This window comes from Chiloscyllium punctatum, chromosome 10 (assembly GCF_047496795.1).
Source record: "Chiloscyllium punctatum isolate Juve2018m chromosome 10, sChiPun1.3, whole genome shotgun sequence".
NCBI lineage: Eukaryota > Metazoa > Chordata > Chondrichthyes > Orectolobiformes > Hemiscylliidae > Chiloscyllium > Chiloscyllium punctatum.
Window position 1 is genome coordinate 75902593 of NC_092748.1, and position 24465 is coordinate 75927057.

A 24465-nucleotide genomic window follows, 5' to 3' on the forward strand; every position below is an offset into this window, starting at 1 on the left:
TAATAACTCACCAGAGGCATCTCCACAAATATCCCCATCTTCAATGATGGCAGAGCCCTATACAGTGTGAAAGATTGCTGTGAATGCTTCAGTCAGAAATGCCAAAGTGGATGAGCTATCTTGGCCTCTTTCTCTGGTCCTCAGCATCACAGATACCCCCAGTCTTCAGCCAATTCGATTCACACTGATATTAATAAGTGGTCAGAGGCACTTGACAGTGCAAAGGCTATGAGTGCTGACAACGTTCCAGCAATCATACTGAAGACTAGAATTTGCCATTCTCCTTGCCAAGCTCTTCAAGTTACAATATTGGCATTTACCCAATAATGTAGAAAGTTGCCCAGGTACGTTCTGTATGCAACAGCAGGATAAATCCAACTCGACCAATTACTGCCCCAGTCTACTCTTGATCAGTAAAGTGACTGAAGGTGTCATCAACACCATTATCAAGCAACACCCGCTCAGCAATAACCAGCTCAATGATACCTCGTCAGCTGCTGACCTCATTCCAGCCTTGCTCGAATGTGGATGAAAGACCAGAAGCATAACTGAAATCAATGTATCCAGGGACAATCTTTCCACTTGAAGTCATACCTGGCATATAAGAGGGGGTTATAGTTATTGGAGGTCAGTCCCAGGACATTCTGCATAAGTTCTTCAGAAGCATCCTAGGCCCAACCATTTTCAGCTGTTTCTTCAATGATCTTCCTTCCACAAGGTCATAATTGGAGATGTTTGCCGATGATCGCACCATGTTCAGCAGCATTTGCAACTCCTCAGATACTGAAGGAGCCAATGTTCAAATGCAACAAGATCAGTATAATTCCCAGGCTTGGGCTGACAAGTAGCAAGTAACATCCATGCCATAAATGCCTGGCAATGTGCACCTCAATCAGAACTGGATATTCAATTGGTATGCCATCACCGAATCCTGTTATAATCAAGATCCTTGGAGTTACCATTGATCAGAAACTCAACTGAACTCACCACTTAACCAGAATGCCTACAACATCAGTCAACACAGCAGCCCACTTGGCTGGCACCAAACCCTCCACCACCACACTTAACAGCTACAAGATACACTGCAGCAACTCACCAAGATTGCTTCAATGAAACTGTGCAAACCCATAATCTCTACTATCTGGTAGGATAACTGATCATCTGCCTGCTGCCCTTCAAGCCACACACCATCCTGAACTGGAACCATGCTGCTGCTCCTTCATCATGGAAGGAAATTTCTGGACAGCACTATAAGTTAGCCCACATCACATGGACTGCAGAAAGGAGGCTCACCAACACTTTCAATAGGGAATTGGGAGTGGGTAGTAAATGCTGTCTCAACAGCAACATCCACTTCATGAAGTGGAAATAAAAGGCACAAATTCACATTATTCCAGTTTGGAAAGAGAAGTGCATATTGGAGTACACAGTACATTAGGAAAACAGACCACAAAAAAAAGGGTTAGAATTAGGTAGTATTTAAAGTGATCAGAAACACACAACCTCACATTGGCATTACTTCAAATGATCAGTTATTCAGTTGCTTACCAAGTTTCCCCAATTTCAGAATTTATGTAGAAACTAGAAATCACCTGGAAACAAGATTTAATCATGCAACTTAGGCAGCAGTAATTTCCCATGTTAAAAAAAAGACTACTATATATAAAACAAAGAAAACTTATTTCTCCACTTTTTCTTGGCTAAGTGTCAACTTTGATTTTATGACTTGCACAAATGTTGAGTTAACAACTTCAGAATGGTTTTTAAAATTTAAGTGAAACTTTATATGGTAATCTCAAAGAAGTCAGCATGAGTGTACACCAAATTTGGGCATAACATTGATCTGGCACAAGAGATCTTTCACCTGCTCACTTAGCAAAAATTTTAGAATTCCTATGCAGTAAAATACTAAAAAACAGTACATGTTGTAAAAAATTAAAATAAATTTTTATGATGAAATGTTTGTCAAAACATGGATAAATCACTTTATAGTTACATAGCAAGAACTGCTAAAATGTCTGCTACTGAAGTCTAAAGTCAAAACGTTATTTGTGTATGCACTAAAGAAAACAAACTACAGACCAAGGCAGTGGCACTACTATGAAACTACATAAATGAAACTTAGCTGTAGTACATATTTACATACCTGGTTTCAATAAGGTAGACTGTATAAATCTCCTGCATGTTTACTGCATTTTTGCCTGTCCGTTTTTCTGCTTCTGACACACTGATCTCCATTTTCTTCAATAAACAGCTTTTGTCTTCCATGATCTATTTAGAAAATAAACTGCACAATTTAAATACAGCTTACAGCTTCAGAAAAATTAGACAGCAAGGCACAAATATGCAACTGGTTTAGACATACAAAATCTTAAAGAGCATCTGGAGGAAAACATTTTGGGATGGATTTCTGGACCAAAAAAAGAGAGAGGCTAGCAGCTAAAAGCACAGCCAGCAAAATTAGAACCATAATTCGGTTACAACAGATATCTCTGATGGTTGTAGACTGGGGAACATGAGAGAGAGGCGGGAGGGGGCAAGATCATGGAGAAATCTGAAAACAAGGATGGGAACTATTAAAATAAAAGCTTCACATAATCTGGAGTTACTGCAGATGGAGAAAGTTATCAGTAGAGATAAGAATTGTAAGCTGTGAAAATTAACACTGATTTCTGATGGTGCTGTTGAGAAGCATAACAGATGCGAAAGAGCAGAACGTTTTGTAAATGAAAACAGTCAGAAAAGGTAGAAAAGCCACTTCAAATGATTAATTGGCTGTAATTATACAGAAAATAATGGAACCAGTGAATTGCACTCCCATCCATCTAAACAACAATGGGGAGGCAGGGATAAGAATGGTCTGGTCATGGAAGAATTGCGCAGAAAGGAGTAATGTCCTTACAAGAATGTGTATAGGGTATAAATTCAATTAACACAAAATATCTAATTGAAAACTAGTAATCATCTCTGTGTCAACTATCACGAAAATCCATCTGGTTACTGATGTGGATTTGAGGGGAATCTACAATTCATATCCAGTTTAGTCTATAGGATTTCTGACCCACAACAGTAGGACCTGGCCAAAAAAAAAGTCAATTCAATGACAATGACAATGAGGAATGGGCAACAAATATTAACCTCTCAGTGATGCCCACATCACAAGAATAAATAACCGACCACACTAAAAACAGAAATTGCAGTAAAAGCTCAGCAGGTCTGGCAGCACCTGTGGAGAAAAATCAAAGTTATGTTTCAGGTTGAGTGATGCTTCCTCAGGACTGGGTTCTAGGATGGGTGAAGGAAGGGGATGGAAAGTTGGATAGTCAGCAGTTTGAGAGATTAATGTCAAAGGTGGACAATGTGAGCTCGAAAAACTTGAGATGGGAGGGCAGGAAAAAAAAGCAAAATGACTGAGTTCAAGGCAAGGGCACAAGGGACTTTGGCCCATGCATTGTCATCCTTTTGGAGAGAGAATTGCTACTCACTGCAAATATTTCTCAATAAGTTTTCAATAACTTTATCATTACTCATTTTACAGCCATGACAAGCATTGTCAGAGGTGACAATGAGCAAATGGTTATCCAGGATGTGCAAGTATAGTGCCAATGGGTGGACAACAACATCTTAGTTTTTAATTTAGGTAAAATATGAAAGATATTACTTTTAGAATTAGAGCTGGCTGGAGCATTGGATTTTCCTCTGCAAGTACCAGGTAAAACTTGAGATCAAAAAATTACACCAACACTGTAATTGAAAAGTTTACATTGGAAATAGCCAATATCAATATGGACATAAAATAATGATGCGAAATTTAAAAAATTAATCTATCATTTAGGTACACCATATTTTGGGTTAGAACAAACCCCTCTAATTTTCAATCAACTGCTCTGTGAAATGGCCTAGCAAACTGTCACATAATGGTAAGAATCACTACAAAGTTTCAACAAAGAATCGAAAATAAATGGTCAACCTGGCATCGATCTAGGCACTGGAAAACAAACAATAGTAGAAATGTAGGGGAGATAATAGCCTTGTGGTATTATCGCTGATCAATTAATCCAGAGACCCAGATAATGTTCTGGGGACCTGGGTTCAAATCCTGCCACTGCAGAATCAGGAGTCAAATAATGACCATGAAACAAATCGTTAGGAAAACCCTACCTGGTTCACTTATGTCCTTTATTGAAGTTAACTGCAATCCTTATCTGGTCTAGCCTACATGTTGACTCCAGACCCACAGCAATGTGTTTGCAATTAGGGATAAACAATAAAACATTGGTCTAGCCAATGATAGTCTCATAGAAGGCTTTAAGGTTTTCCTTGATCCAACTGGTCAGCGACTTCTCCTGGCTAGCTTGTAACTCTTAAGCACCCTAACTGAGCCTTCACGTCTCACCCTAACATAAGCCTTCCTTGTCCTCTTGACAAGAGATTCAACTTCTCAAGTAAACCACGGTTCCCTTGCTCAACCACTTCCTCCCTGCCTGACAGGTACATACTTATCAAGGGGACGCAGTAGCTGTGTCTTAAACAAAGCTCCACGTTTCAATTGTGCCCACCACTTGCAGTTTCCTTACCCATCCTAAATCTTGTCTAATCACATCATAATTGCCTTTTCCGCAGCAATAATTTTTGCCCTGCATTACATACCTATCCCTTTCCATCACTAAAGTAAACATAACCAAATTGTGGTCTCTATCACCAAAGTGCTCATCTACTTAACACCTGGCCAGGTTCATTACCCAGTACCAAATCCAATGCCCCTTGTTGACTTGTCTATATACTGTGTCAGGAAATCATCCTACACACATTTCCAGTCAATATTTAGAAAATTAAAAACCTCAAAAACTACCCTGTTACTCACACTCCTATCCAGAATTATCTTTGCTACCCTTTCCTCTACATCTCTGGAACTATTTGGTGGCCTACAGAAAATTCCCAACAGGGTGACTTCTTTCCTGTTTCTAACCTCAGCCCATATTACCTCAGACAGTCCTGAGTTAAATTTTATCAAGTACATTTTTGTATATGCTTTTATTTTATATAGGTATACAGTAATGGCTGGTATCTATCCAGCCTCAAGTTAATTTAGCAAATTTATACTTCAATGGGAATTGTTGCATGTATTATATATTTTGAGTTATGTTTAGTCACAAAGCAGATCAATTTTCTTATGTAATTAAAACTGTACATAGAACACCTTAAATCTTGTATGAAGAATTGTTTAGGATTTCAGTGGGTTGTTAAAAGTGAGGTATGTTTTCCTGAACTTCTCCAATGCCCCACCACAATGAACTCTGATCTCTTGAAAGCAAACTTGTCATTGCCAAAATAAAAAGCTGATTCCAACAATCCATGCAATAAGTTCTCAAATCATTATATCAATGTTTTGTGCCAGAGAATCTCATCATACAAAGTAGTAATGGTCCATAATTTATACTTTTATAGTTGCTCTATCACAACATTAGTCCTGTATAATTTGTTGTTTTCCTAATATCATTAAATAATTAATTTTTACTTGGAAATATAGAATTTGCATTGGCTTCGTGCATCTGTGGTATTCTTTTTATGATCTTTTGTAATATGACTGATGGAAATCTGCACCATACACTGAGTAAACGCAACGTCCAGCCTGGGACCAATACTGTGGGTTCATATTGCAACAAATTGGAACCGAAGTTACATTGGCTAGCGTCCAGCTGGCCGAGTCTGTAGCAAGTTAATCCTGGGGGAGTAGTGCAAGTGCTTGGACACTTACAGAACACATTCTCTCTTTTTTTCCCCACCCCCTTTTTCTTTTCTCTTGCAATGCTTTCAACTCCTTCGTAGTAAAATGAAAAGTTAGGAAGTTTACATGTGACTATGCAATATGCAACAGAGTCAGAGATGTGCAGCATGGAAACAGACCCTTCGGTCCAACCCGCCCAGATATCATTTCTGACTCCTCAGATACTGAAACAGGCTATGCAGCAAGGCCTGGATAATATCCAAGTTTGGGATGGCACATGCCTGACAATAACACTCTCCAACAAAAGATTCTAACCAATAACCTTTGCCATTCAAAAGGCATGATTATTTCTGAATCCCTTACTATTGGTATCTTTTGATTTGCCAGTGACCAGAAACTGAACTGCACTAGCCACACAAGTAATGTGGCTACAAGCACAGATCAAATGCCATAAATGTTGTGGTAGTAATCTGACTCACCAAGGTCAATCCACTTGTGACACTCAAGTGTGATAGAATATTCTCTACTTTGCTGGAGGATCACACCTCCAAACAAATTTAAGCTTGATGCCACCCAAGGCAAAGCAGCCCCCTGCTTGGCACTGTATCCACACAATTTACTCCCTCCACTACGATGTTCAGCAGCAGTATGTACCACCTACAAGATGCACTGCAGAAATTTTCCAAAGCTTCTTGGACAACATCTTCCAAACACAGGACCACTATCATTTAGAAGGGCAGAGGTAGCAAATATAAAGGGAAAGCCACCGCCTTCAAAGTTCTTCACCAAGCCCCTCACCACCCAAACTTGGAAGCATTTTTGTTCTTTGTTTCACTGTGTAAAAATACTAGAACTCTATCCCAAGCAGAAACAGTGGCTCTACCTGCAGAGATTGTACTGCAGTGGTTCAAGGTGGTTCTCCAGCAATAAGTATTAGCGATAAATGCTGGTGCTGCTAGTGGTGCCCACAGCCCATGAATGAATAAAATTTAATATCAACTAATGTGTGGACCAGGAAGGGAAGAGAAGTTGGATAATCCAAAAAATTCATGGGAATAGACTGACAGAATTCCCTAGTTTCCTGTTGTTTTATCCTGTTCTTGCTCCATGGAAAACATTTGCTTTCTGGTCCAGTCTCGTCCCACCTACATCTGTGTATATTTAGTTTATGGTTGCTGTAGTAGTTGGAAATTTCATACTCATTAACAAAGTATATTCATGTTTGAGCAGTTCACGTGTCTATCTGGAAACAAGGATTGAATGTAACAGCATAAGTAATTTATGATTGTGGATGATGTATTGTCTAATGATGGGAGAGGTATGAATGGCAGAAAATTTTCTAAATCAGAATCTGGATTTGCATGCATCATATTCTTTCATGGAATGAGTGTCACTGACAAAGGCTGCACTTGTTTTCTATCTTTAATTTCCACTTAAACTCAGCTATTTCAGAAAGGTTTTTGAGTTGACCACACGTCTGTGGAGCTGGAATTGCATCTTGGCCAGACCAGGTAGGGATGGAAGATTTCCTTCCTTAAAAGACAGGACTTTTGAATGGTTTCATTGTCAACAATTCCAGATTTAGCAACTGAATTTACATTTCACCAGATACTCGTTTGAAGCCATAGCCCTAAAACATTAGCTTGAGCCTTGGGTGACATCTTTTCAACTTGAGAACGTAATATTCCCAATACAATCTGTGGGATTTGCCAATGGAATTTATGTCCCTCTAATGTGCTTTCAGTTTGAAAGCATTTGATTTGGAATGTATCCAATATGAAAATAAACCCTTGAACAATTTTGCTAAAATTTTCCACTCTTCAAGCTTTTTAATTTTGTCATGTTTTTGCTTTTCTTCCCCCCCCCAAAATCACTTACTATTGTTCCCAGTACCCTACCCCCTTCTGTTCAAAAAGTCAACTGTGTAAGTGAATTAAAGATGATTGGCATATCCAAGGTTATAACACAGCCTCTCATCGGTCAGGAAGCATGGACATCTGAAACCAAACTACTTTTACACCTAGCAATTTTTTTCAGTAAAAGGCAAAAGTGAGTACTGCAGATGCTGGAGATTAGAGTAGTGCTGGAAAAGCACAGGTCAGGCAGCATCCACAAAGCAGGAAAAATCAACGTTTCAGGCCAAAGCCCTTCATCAGGAATGAGGTTGGGAGTCTCTGGGGTGGAGAGATAAGTGTAAATGTAAAGCCAATTACTTCCAATTAATTCATTTTAATTCTTAAATGTTGGTGTACTGAATATGGACTACTTTTATATAATGGACATGTGCTTGCTTATGACCCAAGAACAAATCGATCTCAACCATAAAATGTGCAAAGAAACTAAAACCAATACAAACCTAAATGCTGCCATGCACACCTAAAGTGGTCAAAAATTGGGTATCATATGTTCCAGAAGTAGATTGTAATAAACTCCTAAATATGGGGGTTTCAGTATAATTAGTTAAACTGTATCAACACTTATTTTGGAAAGTTTAAATATATGGAATTACACAGTTCAGTTGAGCCATTTATTGCATTTGTACCTGAGAATGTAGCCACCTCTTTGCAATTATTGGCAATGAGATTGTCTCTAACTGTTTTCTAAATAGTTTTTTTTTAAAATCACACCACCAGGTATAGTCCAACAGGTATAGTGCTTTATTTTGAAGCACGAACTTTCAGAGCACTGGCTCTTCATTCCAAATAAACCTGTTGGGCTAGAACCTGGTCTGTGTGATTTTTAACTTTGTACACCCCCATCCAACACTGGCACTTCCAAATCACTCTAAAATTTTGCACTGGAAAAGCATAGCAGGTCAGGCAGCAACCAAGTGGAGATGGAGCTGGAGCAAGGTAGCTGGGAAGGCGATAGGGGGTAATTGTGATAGGTCAGTGGGGAGGAAAATGGACAGGTAGGACAGGTCAAGATAGCGGTACAAGTTGGAGGGTGTAAAACCCACACCCACACCTCCCCCTCACTTCTGTCTAAGGCCCTAAAGGACTGCTTCACATCCAGAGATTTTCCTGCAAACCCACTCACCTGAACTACTGTATCCATTGCTCTCAATGTGGTCTCCTCTACATCAAGGATACAGGATGCCAACTCGCAGAGCATTTCAGGGAACATCTTTGGGACACAGAAACAAAACCACCAGCTTGTGGCTGACTACTTCAACTCCAAGGACATGCAAGGCCTGGGCCTCATCCACCACCAAATCCAAGAGACCTGGCAACTGCCTCATCTTCCGCCTTGGAACACTTGAATCACACAGCATCAATACCAACTTCACCAGCTTCCAAATCTCCCCTCCCCACACCTCAACCCAGATCCAACCTTCCAACTCAGCAATGCCCTTTTGACCTGTCCATCTTCCTTCCCAACTATCTGCTCCACCCTTCCCCACCGACCTATCAACTTCCCAGCCATCTTACCCCCAGCCCCACGATCCTATTTATCTCTTAGTCCCCCTTCCCCCCCCCATCTCCTACATTCCTATGAAGGGCTTATGCCTGAGATACCAACTCTCCTGCTCCTCAGATGCTGCCTGAACTGCTGCACTTTTCCAGAGCTACATTTTTTGACTCTGCAGTCCTGACTATCTTATTTTCTAAAATGGTCTCGAGGGCCACACATAATTTTGTTCAATAAGATGGGTCAACACCATTTTTTGAAAAATAACTGGAATGAACAAGACATGCCAGTGATATCTCCAGGGAGTCTATTAAAATTAGTGCTGCATTCAACATATTCTCCACTATTGGACAGGGGAACAGAGATCACAATTTCCTTTAGATTTATTTTAAAAAGTTATCCTGATAAGTTGGAATAATAATCTAATCTCCAAATTTATACATTTTCAGTGGCTACGAAACAATCAGTAAGGGTGATAAATCAAAATTAAAACTAATTGACTGTAGAAGTACAGTAATTTACCACATTGAGCAAAATGTCTGTTTTATTGTACAAACAACAGAAATAGCAGAGAAATATTCTGGTAACATTTGTGATCAACAAAATTTAAAAGTTGACAGATGAGACAAGCTGTAGTATACAAAGCAGTCAACTTCTCTTGTGATGTTTAAACATTAAAAAACATGAATAATGAAACATGAAGCCCATATCAAATATAGAATTATTTAACACCGAATTGTAGTGAACTAGTTTGGTCAAACAGCTGACAAAGGAGTTCTTGTAGTGCAAGTTGTAGTGTAGTTCCTGAGCCGGAGGTTCCAGAAACACATTATATCACTGAACATACTGGACTAGAAGGTGCCTCAAATGTCTGACAAGGAGCATCTAATCAGAATAGTATAGCAAAGTATTGCATAGATACATGGTCCTCTTCCAATATGCAATTTCAAAAGTTTACCAAAGTGTTTTTAATGCTTAGGTGAGTTCTTCTGATATGCAAACTCCCGCAATGACACAGAATTTCTATTTCCACTTTCAAATCTACCACCTTTTTTTTTGGAGATGCCTTTTTAAATTAGGTGAATATTTTCAAAGTAAAATCCATTTTAGTTATCTCTCAATGCCACTAGATGTTTACCCAGTATTCCCACTCCCAAATCATTTTTACAGCCAAATCTGGTCAAAGAAAAAAAAAAGTGATTAAATATACACTTTAAGCATAAATTCTATAACATTAGTTACTTGCCAATTTTTGGGCCAAAGCTTTAACCAAGTGTCAGTTGATACATTCTTTTGCATGCTCTTTTCATTATTTGATTTTTTTTAAAAGTTAAAAAAAAGTTATAGACAAACATCTCTTCCCATTAAAGAAAAAGCAGTCCCTCAATTCTCAGTGCATTTGCTCCAATAAAGTGTTATTTAACAGCTCCAAGGACTAATTTAAAGTAAAACATATGTTGAGAATTCAAACTAAGTATATTATGCCCAAAAAGGTGCTGGTTTTCACAAGCACTGCTTTTTTTTTCCTAAGAACCACTATGAGGAATGTTGCTAAAAAAGAATTATTAAGAATCTGCTCAGATACTAAAAGTCTATCAGAAGTCCACGAGTATTTGGGACTAGAAGATGCAGTCTCTTGCAGCCTGAAGGTCACTGGACTCTAAACACTATCTTTGCCCTCTCTACACATGCTACCCGAGCTACTGAGTTTCTCCAGCACTTTTTGTTTGTGTTTCAATCTTGGTTTTATTGCACTAAGTAGCTGTTTAGTTAAACTTTGAATATTAATTTAAAAGTAGGGTGCTTAGGTGACTCCGTTTGGTTTTGGTCCATGGAAAACCAGTGCTTTTTTTTTGGCATGTCAACAACATCCTCCTGAGCAGCCCCAACGCTGAGCTTTACGGCTGGAGTATAAGTTCAGAGCAGCTGGCATGCAGAGCCGCCCACAGCACAACACAACCCATCCAACATTTACCATCGCCCTTCCCTGTCCCCACAAATATTTGCACTGAGCTCACTCTTTGCCTGCTGCCATGATCTTATGCTGTACCAATATCGCACAATCAATTTTTTTTAAAAAAACACCGTCTGACATTTTATGTTCACTCACCTCAGGGAGAATGCACTATTGAAATGCTTTAATGCCAAATCTATCTTGACCGTGGAAAACGAAGAGATTGAACACGATCAGAACGTAGTGTGAGGATGATAAATCAAACAATACCAGAGTTCCGTACGCAGGCCGCCATTAAAGATGGCCGCCGGGCGCCATCTGCGCATGCGTGGCGTACCGCACGACGGCGCGTAATGATTCACATCACGAGCTGCTGGTTGACACACGGCTGGTTGCAGCGCATGCGCGGTTTGTGTCCTTATTCGATTGTTTCCCCATTCGCGCATGACAGAAACAAGACTGCGAAGAGTTGAGCGTGTGTTCTTGGAAAAGCGCAGCGGGTCAGGCAGCATTCGAGGAGCAGGAAACTCGACGTTTCGGCCGTATGCCTTTCATCAGGAATGTTGAAAGGTTCCGGCCCGAAACGTCAATTCTCCTGCTCCTCGGATGCTGCCTGACCCGCTGTGCATTCCCAGCAACACACTCTCGACTCTGATCTCCAGCATCTGCAGTCCTCACTGTCTCGTCTCCTACAAGACCTCGATGTGCAAGTCTGAAAATGGGACTCATGTGCGAAGTTTAATTCCCTGCCCCCAACCGAAACTGAATGTACGGCAAAGTGAGAAAGGAATGTTGTTTTTATTCCTTCATGGGGTGGGGGTGATGCTGGGTGTCTGTCCCTAATTCGCAGGGCTACTGAAATTCTGAAGAAGGGTTACTCGACCCGGAACGTTAACTTTTGATTTCTCTCCGCAGATACTCCCAGACCTGCTCAGTTTTTCCAGCAGTTTCTGTTTTTGTTCTTAATTCACAGAATCAATATGGTGTCAAAGGAGATTATTCGGCCCATTGTATTTCCCCTGACTCTAACTTGGGTGCCAAACTTCTGCCTTTGCCCCTACCACTGCCTGGTGATTTTACATAGTCAGAGCTGAAAATGTGTTGCTGGATGTCAAGGCACATAAGGTAATATTAAGGCAGATGGCCAACAGCTTGATGGTTCAGATAAGCCATAAAGTACATCTGGATGGAAGAAAGAGAACTACAAAAGCACAGGGATTTAGGGAGGAATTTCTATAGCAAAGGGGCTAGGCACATTCACCAAGGATGTTATAATTGGAATTGTGAAAACATTCCTTAAAAATGAGGACAATTCAAAGGAGGTGCTTGGTATGTCTTCAGCTGGGACTCAGAAAGCAGATGTAGAATCAAATAAGATAGCACAAACGTCTCACAAAAATGCTGAGGCTGAAGAGGCTTCTGAGTGTTCTCATATTAAGGATATCTAATGAAAAAGTGGACAAAGAATGAATGGTAGTTCATCAGATAGTGCTATTGTCCTAACATTGTAATGAGATATTGCAGAGTAGCACAGGAAATGTGTATGACAAGACATAGAAATTCAGAAAGTTCATGCAACGATAAATAGGCATTTTACCTGGCCAAGACTTTATAAGACTTAATTATACTGCTCTTCCGTAAAACATACAATACATATCAAGTAGTAGAAAATCTTCAACTCAGTAGTCAAACTGTTGCTTTTAATACTCATGCCCATTTTTGAAGAACCATTCAATTAAGTGTGAGAAGATTGTGCAGGACCATTATGAAAAACAAAAGCTAGACAGCAGTATTTCCTCACAATTATGGATATGACTGCTGATTTTCATAAGTTACTTCTTTGAAAAGCAATTGTAGCAAAGATAGTAGTGAAAGAATTATCTGTTATTTTTCTCATTATGACTATCAAATGAGATAAAATTTGACAAATGCATAAACCTCATTTTTAAAATTTTTCGATGCATAACCAGCAATCTGAATATAAATCAACTGAAATCTTCCACCTAACTCAGAAAAAAAAGATCCCTTTTGGAGGCCTGTTTCCTTTATTATCCAAGTTGATCCCCATATTCTTCAGCAAGCGGTTTTGTCTATTTATTTATAAAAAATAACACAAGATTGATGTATGTTTTATAAGTGGAATTCACAATATAAATATCATAAAACATTCTGGAACACTTCATAAAGAAAATTTGGATGTCAAGGCACATAAGGTAATATTAAGGCAGATGGCCAACAGCTTGATAGTTCAGATAAGCCATAAAGTACATCTGGATGGAAGAAAGAGAACTACAAAAGCACAGGGATTTAGGGAGGAATTTCTATAGCAAAGGGGCTAGGCACATTCACCAAGGATGTTATAATTGGAATTGTGAATTGAGATGTCAGGGCTCCAGAATTAGATTAGTGCGGATATCTCTGATGGTTGTAGACTGGTTGAAGAGATAGGGAGGGACAAGGTCATGGTGAAATCTGAAACAAAGATGAGAATCTTTAAAATGAACAGTTGACTTGAATATGAGTTGATGAACATTGTAATAGATGAAAGTGACTTGAGGTAAATGAAAACAAACAGCAGAATTTTGGATTATGTCAAGTTTACAAGGGATAGAGTTGGGAGACCTGCCAGAAATGCACTCAAGTAGTCAGGCTTGAAATAATGGGTGGCACAGTGGTTAGCACTGCTTCCTCAGAGCACCAGAGACCTGGGTTCAACTCCCACACATTCTCCCCGTGTCTGCGTGGGTTTCCTCCGGATGCTCCGGTTTCCTCCCACAGTCCAAAAATGTGCAGGTTAGGTGCATTGGCCATGCTAAATTGCTAAGTGTTAGGTGAAGGGGTAAATGTAGGGGAATGGATCTGCGTGGGTTGCTCTTCGGAAAGTTGGTGTAGACTTGTTGGGCCAAAGGGCCTATTTCCACACTGTAAATAATTAAAATCTGTAAGTAATCCAAATCTAAACAACAGCATAAATATGCTTTGCTACTCATCCAGTACTGATGTCAGATAAGAAGCTTGATCATTTTTGAAAGTGTGAACAATTTGTAAGAGGTGGGGAAGAGCTGGGTTGTCAACATCATTGAAAATGGGAGAAAGTGAGGACTGCAGATGCTGGAGATCAGGGTTGAGAGGGTGGTGCTGGAAAAGCACAGCCGGTCAGGCAGCATCCGAGGAGCAGGAGAACCAATGTTTTGAGCATAAGCTCTTCATCAGGAATCATTGAAAATGATATGCCATCAAATGACATCGCAGAGGAGAAACACATAGTTGAGAAATATAAGAGATCACTTATGGTGGAGAAAACAGTTGGAAATAGAAAATAAGCCATTTCAAGTGATTCACTGGCTAGAAATAGACAAAAAAGAATGGAACCTGGCAATTGGATATAGCTGAACAGTGGGGAAGCAGAATAGTAGAATGGTGTGGTCGTAGGGGAAATTGTGGTACAGTGATAACAATCCTAAACTATTAACCCAGGCTAATGCTATAGGATCATGAAACCACCAAATCATAAATATCAAATTACAGTATAATAGGTGAAGTTCAAATTCAATGAATACGAAAATCTGCAATTGAAAACTAGCAATTGAAATCTAGCATGAATTTTTTATCATGTTAAAATCACACGACACCAGGTTAAAGTGCAACAGGTTTATTTGGAGGTAGTAACTTTCAGAGCACTGCTCCTTCATTAGGTAACTAGTGGGGCAGGATCATAAAACACAGAATTTGTAGCAAAAGATCACAGTGTCATGCAACTAAACCGATATATTAAACAAACCCAGATTGCTGTAAGGGATCCGCACTTCAAGGCACAGTCAACACTTTACAAACGTTTGTCATTTCATAGAATGTGTCCCAATCAAATTTGTATGTGAACAGGGCTGCCTTCTCTTCCTGTCCTGTTCATGTCCTGCATCAAACCTTTTGTTAAGTCCATCAGGAAGAATGTGGCTATCAAACAGTGACCATACCAGCCAATGGAGACACTCAGTTCCAAGCCTTGCTGTATGTTGATGACGTTCCTATCCTCTGTTTGGGCTTACACTCAGTACACAGACTGATGTACATCCAAACTAGTTTGACCATGCCTCTGGAGCCAAGGTAAATCATGGCTAGAGCCAGATCATGTGCTTTGAGAACTGGAATGACTGGTCCTCCATCCCCCATCAGTTAAGTTACCTGAAAGTGGTGGGGATAACATTCAGAAAGGTCAAGCTATGCTGTAACAAGAGGAAGAAATGAATGGCCATGGTAAATAACTGTGCATATGGGAGCAATACCTCCTCACCATTGCAAGTAGGAACGTGATTATCAGTCATGACATACTCTCAAAGTATCTGTATGTAGAACAGATCCATTCATCATGCCTTCAGCCAATCAATTAAGTTGTATTCAGCTTTATCTGGCAGTCAAAAACAAGTCATGTTTGCATGGATACCTTTTACAAATCTCTAGATAGGGGAGGAAGGAATATTCCTAACAGTGCCCTCATCTTGATGGCATCTTTATTTTCAGCTGTATCAGGACACATTGTTGAAGAAGATTCCAAGTAGTTGAATCATGCCATATCACTTGACCCATTTATGCAAAGAAACACCTTTGGCCACTATCCATCAGGCAGTGGCCAGCAGATGAAGTCCTAGAGGCCTGCAGGAAAAGAAAATGGTAAACTTTGTTGGTTGGTTCCCTAAGCAGACTGTCAAAGTCATTTACCTCATAGCCAAAACATGCAAACAAACACCAAGACATAGCTGGGATAGTGGTGAAAAAGGTCCCTCTTGTCAATTCCTTTTCACATGGCTGAAGTCTCAACACCTCTTTACACTGCTTTCAAGGAGGCTGAAGCAGCAAAGGAATCATTTTATAACTCCTTGTAGTATGTACCTTTGCAAAGAAGATCTGGACAGAGTTTCAGTCATCAAGGTTCATCCAAGCAGCTCCATGAAACTGAACTCAGTGCTCTATTGGCTGTTCCTAGGGATGCGCACTGAAACAAACAATAATTTCAACTGAAGGATCTTCCTTCTGTTCAAAGATGCACTTTGCTCTGCTGAAAACTCCGATTTTCCAATGAAGAGAGTCATTTTTGACTGATAGCTGCAGATCAACAGTTTCAAAATGACTTTGTACCATTAGATGCATAACGTCTTGGGGCAGCTGCCAAAGAGGGAAACTAATGAAAGGATGCTGTCAAATGCTTTTTAGCCAATGTATGACATGGGCCTAGAATCTGTAGAAACACATGGCCTGACAAAACATATACATTGTGAAAATCGAGAATATTGAAATTCAATTGAGATATTTCAGAATGGAATTTAGTGGCAGGATAAAAGTTTTTTTTTATTACACTTTCAATATTAAATGTTTTTTCCCTCAAGTTCAATGACTGACATGAAATGTATATTAAAATTATTAAGGTTATTGCAATTGAATTGAGACACCTAACAGTGGCCCATGTTATCTGAAAACAAGTTGAATTTCATTGTATGATTACTTACAGTGTGGAAACAAGCCCTTTGGCCCAACAAGTCCACACCACAGGCAATTTAGCATGGCCAATTCACCTAACCTGTACATTTTGGGACTGTGGGATGAAGCCAGAGTAAACCCACGTAGACATGGGGAGAATGTGCAAACTCCACACAGTCAGTCGCCTGAGGCAGGAATTGAACCCAGATCTCTGGTACTGTGAGGTAGCAGTGCTAACCACTGTGCCACCATGTATCTTCTGTGATTTTCAAATCAAAATGTTTTGTGAATTACTTTTACAAATTTTACAAATAGAGTATATTTTTAGTAGAAAAATTACTTTATTGAAGCTTGCAGCCCACAAGAAAGCCATTCAGTCCATGGTTACTTTGCAAGATCTTAGTTCCCTCTAATTCTGGCATTATCCCATTTCTTGTGATATAGGTTTCTTGGTGAAATGTTGGATGTTGGTGTTTTATCTTTAGACATTTATGGTCCTGAATAGAATTGTAACATCAAAGAGTACAGATTAGATTAGATTAGGTTTCCACACTGTAGGGAATCTAGTCTAATCTAATCTTTACTCTTTGATGTTACAATTCTATTTAGGACCATCAATGTCTAAAGATAAAACACCAACATCCAACAATTCACCAAGAAATCTATATCACAAGATTTCATGTCATTTTCACAAAAGCAGATTTTAGTATTAAGCAAATAGTGTTTGCTTTCTTTAATTTCTCTTTAAATATACAATAAAGTCTATAAGGAACCACTTATTGCAAACTCAATTGGACTGTTCACTTCCCCTCATTCCTGCCAAAGTGTCTCTTATCTTATGAAGCCTTGAAAGTTCATTCACTTTCCCAGAAACAAATGTGAAAAGTACGCCACAGCCCTCTGGAATTCTCTTTGATTTTCTTTACTTACTTCAACTACTCTATGAAGAAAGATTCCAAGGTAGAGCTATTACGTTTTTGGTTATGTGACCCCATTAACTTTTTCTTGCAAGTCTTAAGATTGTGGACCTCTCACCTTTTTTGGGTTGCTGGAAAAAAGCCTCTCCAGAGCTTTTCAAGCTAACTTTGCTGACTGCTTTCTGCCAGTTGGCATAATGAGATTTCTTCCACTAACTACAAGCCAAAGCAACTCTGGATACCTTTCCCTCATGTTGGATGTTGGTGTTTTATCTTTAGACGATGGTCATGCTGGTGACTTTGGGATAGAGGCCAACCTGAATTCTATACATTGCATGATGACATCATTAGTTTTTCAGCTTCAAACATAGCCCTAACTGACTACCACATCTTGTCGGCTATCTTAATCTAGTGAGGTGTAGTCTTCACGATAGCAAAGCTATAAGTGGCTCTGCCTGTTCCCAAACTGAACTTGCTTCTGTCATGGACTCACATAAACTAAATAAAAGAAGCAATTAACACCGGCTCCAATTTGAAATATTATCATTATGGCAGCATAGCACACACAGAAACTGGGAGCGGGAGTAGGCCATTGGCTCTTCAAGCCTATTCTTCTATTCACTATGATCATGGCTGTTCCATATCTCAATGTCATATTCCTGCTTTTCTCTGTCCATCTTGATGCTTTTAAAATCTAAAAAAAAGGTCATTACTTATAACCAGTTCCAAGACCGAATTGCAAAGTAACTATAATTTAATCTCAAATTTTCCTTGAATCTGGAGCACCACGTGATTTTTTTTAAAAAATTGAGTATTTTTATTTGCTACGTGTGACGGTTTAAGTCAAAATGGATCTTGCCTTTCAAATCTATAAAAAAAATTCAAAATTTGCTTAAATTGTCTTTGATTCAGTTCTTCATCAGTTTCTGGATCAGATTGTCCTGTCTTCTACACATTGTTATGAAGATGTGGGTGCACTGTACTTTTAAGAGAGTTAAAAGCTAGGAGTGACAGCACTAAGTGCTTTCAATAAGAAAAAATGTAACACTGGGTCGAAAGCTAGATTAGCTGGGTTGGCTGGAAATGATAAAACAGATTTGAATTAGACCAACTAGTTTAAATTATACCCTGAAAAATATTAAACTCCAATCCAGTTTTAATTTGGTATATTGACAATCTTAAAAGCTAATGACACAATCTGATGCTTTGAGGGTATGAAACAGGGGAAAATTGAACAGTTGAGAGGAGAACTGCCAAGCTACCAGCATGTAAAGGCTGTCTAATAAATAGCTCTCTTAAAAAGTACCTTTATCAATCAGTAACCTATGAAGCAGAACTCCTCCCCCCCCCCCAAGAAAAAAAAGAAAATAAGACAGGAATACAGAGAAACCTGAAAGCTGCCTGGTTTTGAGATAAGAAATTTTGTTTTGTAAATCTTAATTGGTGTTTCATCGGACTAGAATTGTGGAGGAAGGTAAAAGATTGATTCAAGGAAGGACTTGTAAATAGTTGTTCGTGAATTATTCTCTGCTATACTTTAAGAAATAAAGTTTTTACTTTAAATAGTGCCTGGCCTCTAGAATTTTCACAGATTACTACACAAGATAAATCTTTTCGTGTTGCGGGTTTTAAATTAGGAGAGGGGTTTACCCGTGTCGTAACAGTTTGGGTGCTCAGATCCGTGATTTGAACTGTCTTAGACAGATTTGAATAGATTTGGGGGTACAAAACGTCCCAGCAGATTTAAACACTTGCAGGTTGGTGTCCAAGATCTTTAAATAAAACATAGGTGAGGCCATTTGTTTACTTTCGGTGACTTGTGGCTGAGTAAATTAAAAGTGAGAGAAATGGTTCTTAAAATTGCTAAAGAGGGTTTTGAAGATGATTCTCAAATTTGTCAAGGAAGTTTGGAAGGAAAGAAAAAAGGCCATACATTTAGAATTAACTAGTTAGTTAGATTTGGGTTTAACCAAGGACAAAAGAAAAGCTGAAATTGTAAGGGAGTTACTCAAATACTTAAATGTGTCAGAGAAACAGAGAAGTGCAGTAGAGATAGAAAAACTATAATTAAACTTAAATTGAGGAAAATACAGTTAGAAGATAAAAAGCGAGAGAAGAAAAAGAGAGAGAGAGACAAGGCTCTTGGCTGAGCAAAGCGAGAGAGAAGAAAGGGAGAGAGAAAGAGAGGGAGAGAGGAAAAAGAGAAAGTTCATGACTGAGCAAAAAGAGAGAATTTGAACTTGAGAAGGTGTGACTTAGTCAGCAATGTCAAGTTAATAGGATGGAGATTAAAAGAGAAGATAGTGATACACATATATATATAAAACTATGTCAAAACTCTGCCACATTTTGATGGGAAAGATGTTGAAGCCTTCTTTATTTCATTTGAAAAATTGGCTGGGCAGATGGAGTGGTCCGAGGATTTATGGGTAATGCTAGTTCAGACTAAACTGGTAGGCAAGCTAGTCAGGTATTTGCCACACTATCAGGTGAGGGGTCAAGAGATTATATAGTGGTTAAACAGGCTATTTTAAGTACTTATGAATTGGTACCAGAAGCATATAGACAGCGGTTCAGAAACACAAAGAAGGAATCAGGTCAGACTTATGTTGAGTTCAAAAGAATTAAATATAGTCTTTTTGATCAATGGGTGCATGCTTTGAAAATAGATAAGATCTTTGAGGTGCTAAGAGAGATTATTCTGCTGGAGGAGTTTAAAAACTCATTTCCAGAGATGGTGAGAATTCACATGGAGGAACTGAAAGCTCAGGATGTGAGAAGGGCAGCAGAATTAGCAGATGAGTACATTTTGGTACATAAGACAAGCTTCTGGCCAGAATTTCGTCCTGTGAGGGAAAGAAGTTGGGAGAAGAGGAGATCCTACACTACTAAACCAAGAGTAGAGAGCACTGGTAAGAATTTACCATGGGATAAAAAAAGAAGCCCAAGAGGGTGGAAAGGAGGTGAAAGGCCTCACTGTGGTAAAGTGGGACATGTATAGTCACAGTGCTGGTTATTAAAGAAAGGCACTGTGGGAAAAGATGTGGTAAATGAAGCTAAGCCAGTGGCACTAGTGAAAGTAGTAGAGATCCCAGGAAAAGCTGAGGAGCTGCAGGAGAGTGCACAGCCTAGGCAGGGGCTGAGTATGGGGTTAGTACCTGATCTCTACATAAAATTCACCTCCATTGGTAAAGTTTACTCAGAAAGAACAGGGGAGAAGGACAAAAAGCTATAATTTTGAGAGATACAGGATCTAACCAGTCATTGATAGTAAGAGATGAACAAATATGCACTCTTTCTGATTTATTATCCGCGAGTGTGGTAATTCGTGGGATAGATGGACAGAAATTTAGCCTTCCCTTATGTAAGATCACGTTAGAGTGCCAACTTAAGACTGGGGAAGCTACAGTGGGAATGATTGACAGAGTGCCAGTTCCAGGAATTCAGTTTTTTGTTGGGAATGATTTGGCACGATTCAAGGTGATAGTGACACCCCTTGCTGTGGAGAAGCCCAAGGAAGACCAAGAAACTGAGGAGTTAAAACAGAAATATTCTGGGTTTTTTCCCAAATTGTGTGGGAACTAGATCCCACTATCATAAGTGACAGCACAAAGCAAAGTGTAAAGTGAAAGATGAAGGAGTTGAGGTTCAGTTAGTGGATACCCTGTTTGATGTAATAGTGCAGGAAAAACCTGAACAGGCAGAGGGTTAGACACAAGTGTTTAGTCTTGAAAGTCTAAGTGTCTTGCAACAGCAAGGCAAGACAATAAAAGATATATATGTGGATGCGTACTCTGAAAAGGAGGCAGAGAATATTCTGGAGAGTTATTATCTTTAAGATAAAGTCTTAAGGTGGAAATGGAGACCATGGCAGGTTAGTGCAGAGGAGAAATGGGCCAAAGTGCACCAGATTGTGTTGCCAGTAACATACAGACAGAAGGTGCTATGGGTAGCACATGAACTACCTGTAGGAGGTCACCTAGGGGTACGAAAGACTAAAGCTAAGCTACAAAAGCATTTTTATTGGTCTAGAATGCACAATGATGTGGTTAACTTTTGCTGTACGTGTCATACATGCCAAATGGTAGGTAAGCCACAGGCGGTTATAAAAACAGCACGTCTGTTGCCAATTCCCACATTTGAAGAGCCTTTCACATGGGTTATAATTGATTGAGTAGGTGCCCTCCCAAGAACTAAAAGTGGGAATCAGCCCTTGTTACCCATAATGGACGTGTCTACCAGATATCTGGAGGCAATTCCATTGCAGAGTATCAAGGCAAAAAAGGTAGTAGAGGAGTTAGTAGCTTTCTTCACATGGTATGGGCTACCCAGAGAGATTCAGTTGGACCAAAGGTCAAATTTTACTGCTTGCCTGTTTAAGGAGGTTATGGATAGCTTAGGTACACAGCATTTTAAATCCAGTGTGTATCATCCTGAATCCCAGGGAGCTTTAGAAATATGGCATCAGACTATGAAGACCACGTTGAGAACATACTGTCAGGACTACCCGAATGATTGGGATGAAAGTACCCATTTGTATTGTTTCCCATTAGAGATGCCCCAAATGAATCTACTCAGTTCACTTCCTTTGAGTTAATATTCTGTCATGAAGTGAGAGATCCTTTGAAATTAATTAAAGAAAAATTGACAGGACCAAAGTCTGAGATCTCACACTTAGATCATGTATCAGAGGTGAGGGTGAGATTAAATAGAATAGGCGAGTTAGCTAAACAGCATCTAAAGAGGGCACGTTGTAGAATGAAGCAGGTAGCAGATAAAAGCTCTGAGACTCGGATGCTTTCCCATGGGGATAACATGTTAGTATCGTTACCAGTTATAGGCGATCCTTTCAAATCCAAGTTTAATGGTCCCTATCAAATTGAGAAAAAGTTGAGTCAGGTGAACTATCTAGTAAAGATGCCAGATCAAAAAAAGGTATCGAGTATGTCATGTGAACATGTTGAAACCATATTATACGAGAGAGAAAGAACCAGAGAAACAGGTGTTAGTTACTGCCCTGCAGAGTGAGGAATCAAATCCAGATGACATGGATTTTGAGGTGGCTCAAAATAGATTTAACAAATGAAGAAGTCCTTGAGGAGTGGGATAGATTAGTGAGCTATCTGTCCAAGAGCATAGAATGCAGTTGAAAGACTTGTTATTGCAGTATAAGGACTTTTGTAAGAATCAGATGGGGAGGACTAATGCTATTGTACGTGAAGTAGACGTAGGGAATACTGCTCTGATAACACAACACCCCTACCGGCTTAATCCTTTAAAAGCTAGACTGGTCCTGATGGAGGTGGAGGCCATGCTCGACGAGGACATCATCGAACCAAGCCAGAGCGAGGTGTTTGCTGATCATCTTAATTCCCAAACCAGACAGGACTCAACGATTCTGCATGGCAGATAAGAAGATCAATGCCATTACAAAACCGGACTCACATCCAACTCCTAGACTGGAAGACTGTATCGAGAAAACTGGACAAGCCAGTTAGATCATCAAGTTGAACTTAATGCATGGTTACTGGCAGGTACTTTTATCAGAGATGGCGAAAGAAATGTCTGTGTTTGTAACTCCAAATGGGCTTTGTCAATTTGAAGTGATGCCCTTTGGAATGAAAAATGCACCTGCCACATTCCAAAGACTCATGAACAGAGTTGTGGCTGGGTTAACAAACTGTGCAATCTATTTGGATGATGTTGTAATCTTTAGTAAGTCCTGGAAGATCACATGGTACAGTTGGCAGAGCTCTTTGAACTACGTTGAGAAGCAAAACTGGTGATAAATGTAAATAAAACTGAATTCGCGAAATGATGTGATGTTCTTGGTGATGTTCTTGGGACACAACATCGGTCATGGAAGGTTAACTCCACGGAACACAAAGACGAAGGCAATCGAGGAATTTCCACGACCAACCTCCAAGAAAGAGGTGCTTCGATTCTTGGGATTCAATGAATTCTATCAGAAGTTTGTTCCAAACTTCAGCAGCGTAGTGGCACAGTTAGCCGATTTGCTGAAGAAGAGCACAAAGTTTCAGCAGACAGAACAACGCCATGAGGCATTTGACCATTTGAAAGCTATGTTAACCACCAAACCAGTTTTAGCTACACCAAACTTTTCAAAACCTTTTAAAGTCGCCATCAATGCTAGTGACATAGGAGTTGGAGCTGTACTCCTACAGGAAGATGAGTTTGGGATTGAACTGCCAGTTGGTTACTTTTCGAAGATCAACATCCACCAAGAAAATACTTCACAATCGAAAAGGAACTATTGAGTTTGGTACTGGCCTTTCAACATTTTAATGTGTATGTCATGAACAATGTGTCAGAGAGGGTTGTGTATACGGATCACAATCTGCTTACATTCTTAGAACGCTTTAAAGATAAGAATATGAGACTATTTCATTGGAGTCTTATGTTACAGACGTTTACTTTAAAAATTATACATGTTGCGGGTCAAAAGAATGTAATCGCAGATGCGTTATTGTGGATTTACCTGATAGAGTTTAGATGAGATTTGTATTTATTTAATGTTATATATACAGGTATATGAGAAGAAGTTAAGGTGAACATATATTAAAATTATCTGTACATTAAGGTAATGTTTTAAAAAAAACAAAGAAGAAGCCATCTTTTCATTATGATGGGTTTTTTTTCTCAAGGAAGGTGGTGTTATGAAGATGTAGGTGTACTGTACCTTTAATAGAGTTAAAAGCTAGGAGTGACAGCACCAAGTGTTCTCAGTAAGAATCAATGTAACACTGGGTCGAAAGCTAGATTAGCTGGGTTGCCTGGAAATGACAAAATAGATTTGAATTAGACCAATGAGTTTAAATTATACTCCGAAAAATACCAAACCCCAATCCAGTTTTAATTTGGTATATTGACAATCTTAAAAGTCAATAACACAATCCAATGCTTTAGGTGTATAAGTCTGGGGAAAATTGAATGGTTGAGAGGAGACCTGCCAAGCTACCAGC

At 39.3% G+C, this 24465-nt stretch overlaps 1 protein-coding gene across 2 annotated transcripts in view; it reads right to left on the minus strand.

Moving 5' to 3' along the window:
* The window catches only part of snx4 (sorting nexin 4), a 54009-nt gene extending 42584 nt beyond the window's left edge, over nucleotides 1–11425 (minus strand). The window contains exons 1-2 of one of the 2 annotated variants that reach the window (XM_072579585.1): nucleotides 11250–11425; nucleotides 2147–2271 (exon numbers count right to left, since the gene is read on the minus strand). In XM_072579585.1, coding sequence (XP_072435686.1) covers nucleotides 2147–2268 — 122 coding nt within the window. In that variant the 5' untranslated portion in view covers nucleotides 2269–2271; nucleotides 11250–11425. Of the gene's footprint in view, nucleotides 1–2146; nucleotides 2288–11249 lie in introns of both variants that reach the window. The other variant, XM_072579586.1, reaches the window with a different exon arrangement.
* Between the last annotated feature and the right edge of the window lie 13040 nt (nucleotides 11426–24465).